The 4,705-nt window shown below is 32.4% G+C and overlaps 1 protein-coding gene across 2 annotated transcripts in view; it reads left to right on the top strand.

Moving 5' to 3' along the window:
* The window catches only part of NOX4 (NADPH oxidase 4), a 169,296-nt gene that overhangs the window by 88,741 nt on the left and 75,850 nt on the right, over window positions 1-4,705 (top strand). For both annotated transcript variants that reach the window (XM_008577501.1, XM_008577500.1), the window contains exons 10-11: window positions 1,697-1,861; window positions 1,998-2,060. In XM_008577501.1, coding sequence (XP_008575723.1) covers window positions 1,697-1,861; window positions 1,998-2,060 — 228 coding nt within the window. The remainder of the gene's footprint in view (window positions 1-1,696; window positions 1,862-1,997; window positions 2,061-4,705) is intronic.

Below are 4,705 nucleotides of genomic sequence, written 5' to 3'. Positions count from 1 at the left end.
TGACACTGGTGCTTGCTACTACAGAGATACAAATATGTTTTTGCTATTCATTGAGAAAACCAGGTTGAGTAATAAAAAAAAAAGGAGTAAAAGAATTAATACTAATAATTATTATACTGTGATATAATATTGAGTTACAATATTATGTATAATATTATAAATAATGAATGGTAAAATCAATTTATTAAATTTTTTATATTATCTACTAGGCACTGTGCTCAAATGTTTGTATGCATAATTTCTTTCAATATTCATAAAGGCTGTTTGAAGAAATTAATATCATTCTCAATTTTCTGATGAACAAATTGAGCTTAAATACATAACATACCTTGTCCAAAATCTTCAAACTAGTAACTGGCAGAGGTGGCATACCAACCCAAGTCTTTGACTAAAATTCTTGTTCTTGGAAAACGTCTTCCCCAAATACCCAGAAAATAGTTAAATAAGGGACCTAATCTTATTAAGTGGCTATAGGAACTGTCCATATTCAGATTATACCCTGTACTCTTTGTCTGTACCAATTAGATGTAGGGAACAGTGATGTCAAATATCTGTTTATGAAGAGAAGAAAGAGAAGTAAAAATCTGGAAAGAATTTGTAGATGACTTTTGAATAAGTGTGCTAGTCTTGTGTTTATTATTAATCATAATCCTCTAGATATCTATTAGTGTTTACAATTTTCAGAACTTTCTTGAGGTTCACATAATGCTGAATATTAGACACAGCAGGTATGGTGACTCCTATTTTACTTATGTGTAAAATAAAGAGTAAGTAACTGTCCCAAAGTCTCAAAGCTGATTGACACATTGCAGAGCTTGTGCTGCAATGCCTATTCTTCAAACAGTGTCAGGTTAAATGTCACTTTACAGAAGAGGCATGATCTGTCTGCATGACAGGAAGACGGTCTGGAACAACTACGTAAATGAGGTTTTAAAAAGTGACCATTAAATAAGTTTTAGCTGGAGGCCTCAGAGTGATGAGGAAGATATAGTGTGTAGTTGTAGGAGAAGGATCAGCCACATAGAGCTTCTTCGGAAAGTATGCAGTGATCCTTGTATCAGGGCTATCCATCCAGCACACATTCAAAATTTTTATGATTTCCAAGTTCTAACTATTATCTTTTGTTCATATTATATTATGTAAAAGTAAGCTGTAAACATGCCTAGCATATTCCATTTAAAAAATATATGCTATGCATATTTAACATTATGTTTGTGTATATATATATATATTATAGGTATGTATTATTATGCATATACATTATGTACATTAAAATAATCTAGAATTTTCTTTTTAATAAACATTGGACTGGTACTTTAAAAAAATCATCTTCATATTTATCTGAGATTTTAACTTCCCTTCTCTCTTTACAGAAAGATATTGTGAATATACATTATATATTTGTTTGCACAGAAGGATATATGAAAGAATGTACACTTACCTGTTAATGGTAGTTAAACCTGGAACAGGGTTTGAGGGTAGGGTCTTGATATTACTTTCTGTTTTATTTTGTACTTTAGTTGTTGAATAAGATGCTGTGAACATCCATTTTTTTAAAACTCATTTTGATGTTTTATTATTTAAAATACAAATTAAAATATTATTACCATAATATGTAAAATAAGCAATTGGGCAGGGTATAGATTTCTATGATACCAATATTTCCTGAAGTATATTATCAAAAATTCTCCCTTAGACGTGGCTTTGGATTTCTGGACCTTTGTGCCTGTATTGTGCCGAAAGACTTTACAGGTGTATCCGGAGCAATAAGCCAGTCACCATCATCTCAGTTATAAGTCATCCCTCAGATGTCATAGAAATCCAAATGGTCAAAGAAAATTTTAAAGCAAGACCTGGCCAGGTAAGTCAGTGTTCAGCAATTTTGAAAATATCCCTTCTCCTTATGTAATTTTTTATAAAAATAGCTGATGTAGAATATTGGGATGGTTGAATTTCTTTCTTGGCCATTTAAAAATTATCTGTTTGTTGCTTTTTAGTATATTATTCTACATTGTCCCAGTGTGTCTGCATTAGAAAACCATCCATTTACCCTCACAATGGTAAGAAACTTGTTTCTTGATATTTTCAATTTCTAGAATTCAATGTATCTTTTTTCTTTTTTGTGTTTTAACTTACTCTACAAATTATTCCAGCTGTCACAATATCTTTAATGTTAAAGTAAGCCATCTTTTTACAAAGAAATATAATTACCTGTTCAAAAATGTTGTAACTATTTATTCTTTCTTATTTTCTCACCCCTTACAATTCAGGAAGTAATGTATTAAAAATTTTTAAAGCTTATTTATTCAAAATGCAGATATTTACTCTTTTCCTTTTATGAAGTTTACAGGAAAAGTGAACATGTGCACAACACTCTTTAAAGAGATTAGATTTAAGGAAAAAGAGGATACTCCAAGTTGACGTAAAAGCATTACAAAACCCAGGCAGTTATTAGAAAGGGTAAAGTCTAGTGTAATTGCCCCCAGGCTATGTATGGGAAAGGTAATGGAAAATAAACTTAGGAAATAAAATGAAGTAAATAATGTGTGTGTGGGGGAGGGTCTAGCTAAATAATGGGCACCATCAAGTATGTTTAGCCTCTCAGCATATTGTTTAACATTATTTTTTTCATTTTAAAGATAGCATGAACCCATTATAAAAATCCAAATAATTTACAAGTATATAAGATAACATAGAAATTTTTCTTTATTTTCCTCACTTCCTAATGCTTTTCTTCAGAATTTGGTATATATCCTTCCAGATATTTTTCTATATACTTTGGCATAAATAGGTGTCTGACCTTTGTTTGCTGAATCATATTGTTCTGTGACTGGCTCTTTTCACCCAATAATATATCATGGACAACTTCCCATTTTACTCCATCTGTATATGCCTCATTCTTTTTAATGACTGCATTCTGTTCCACAGTGGGAAGGCACTGTAATTTATTTAATATTCCCATCGATGATGGATATTTAAGTTTTATTCAGATTCTAACAGAGAGTTGCGAGTAGAAACCACATGTTTAAATGTATACATGATAAAAATAAAATTGAATAAATTATGGGCAGCAGAAAAATAACTGGTATCAAAGTGCTGAGATTTTGGGATGGGGTTTTACTGGGAATCGAAGTCACTTTCAAATTGGATATATCAGTCAAGTTGAAAACTCTGACACGTCGTTGGGCAGGTTATTTTATCTTTTTGTGCACTTGATTCCTCAGTGTAATATTGGGATAAAAACAGTACCTGTTCATAGTTATGTTGTGGGTTTAAGTAAACTACTACAAGTAAAGCACATAGACCAGTGCTGGAACATTGAAAATGTCAGGTACACATAAATACATGTTAACAATTACTGTGATTTTTATTTTCAATATAAGTTTGCTTCTCGAGAACATGTGCTTGTAAAGACAGCAAGGCCAGAAATATCTATACTTAAGGGAGACAGAAAGGAAGTGTCAAATATAGAAAAATCAGAAGTCATTTATTCAATGCATCTTTTAAAAAGAAAAACTATTTTTTGGTCCATTTGCTCCAAAGTTTGTATTGCTTGTATGTAGCAAACTTGTTCATTAGTGATTAAGAAAAAGTAGTTTGGCATCCAGTAAAATAATTGACAACATTCCATTTTATCAGGAAAGATGGCAACACTGACTTATCAATGGGATAGAATTAATTTATAATTGTTTTTCCAACAGTGATGATAGATGGTTTCAGACACCCTTTCATCTGGTGCTGTGTGGGCGGCTGGCTACTGTGAGAGAAGTATGTTGTCCTGAGGAATATCGAAAACTTAGTTGCCACATGGAATATAAAATTAGGACCTTAGTCTTTAGGACACAGGTGTTATCAGGAGCCAAGTAGCTATGCCCTGTTCATCATCCTCTAGGACATGCATGCCATACAAGATTATCTTTGTTCCATGAGAACAGCACCAGACTTGGCAAATATATATGATTAATAAATCTTTAGATGTGGGGTTTCAGCTGAATCATGCTTTACTTCTGATAGTTGAAAGACATGTTTCCTTTTCTCTGCATTCATACATCCCATACACATGAAATTGGTAACATGAAAAGAGGAATTGAAAAGGGAGAAAACACACAATTAAGTTTGTTTTAAGTACAGCCATGTGTCTCCTCCATTCATCATTGTGTGAACATCGTGGAGTGTACTTACACAAACCTAGGTTACGTAGCCCGCTGCACACCTAGCTATATGGTATCGTCTATGGCTCCTAGGCTACAAACCTGTACCGCATGTTACTATACTGAATTCTGCAGGCAATTCTAACACAATGGTACGTATGTGTGTATCTAAACATATCTAAACATAGAAAAGGTATGGGAAAATACAGTATTATAATCTTATGGTCCCACTGTCTTATATGTGGCCTGCCACTGATCAAAATCTTATTATGCAGTGTATGACTGTAATTTAAACAGTTTGGCTTAATCTCGGGTTTATAAAAAAGTTACTTCAGACATTAACCTTTCTCTGTGTTTGAGACTTTATTTTAAAAATCATTCCTTTACCATAACTTTAAATAGAGAATATGGGTTAAGAAAAAAAGTCAGTTGCTGAATGCTAAGTATAGAGAAGAGGGTTTTTGTTTATTTTTTTAGAAAAATATTTTCCAACACACGCAAAAGTAGAGAAAATAGTATAAAGGACCCCCATGTACCTATCAACCAGCTTCAAC

Source organism: Galeopterus variegatus, unplaced genomic scaffold, assembly GCF_000696425.1.
Source record: "Galeopterus variegatus unplaced genomic scaffold, G_variegatus-3.0.2 Scaffold1523, whole genome shotgun sequence".
Lineage (NCBI taxonomy): Eukaryota > Metazoa > Chordata > Mammalia > Dermoptera > Cynocephalidae > Galeopterus > Galeopterus variegatus.
This window is presented reverse-complemented; position numbering and strand designations above follow the sequence as displayed.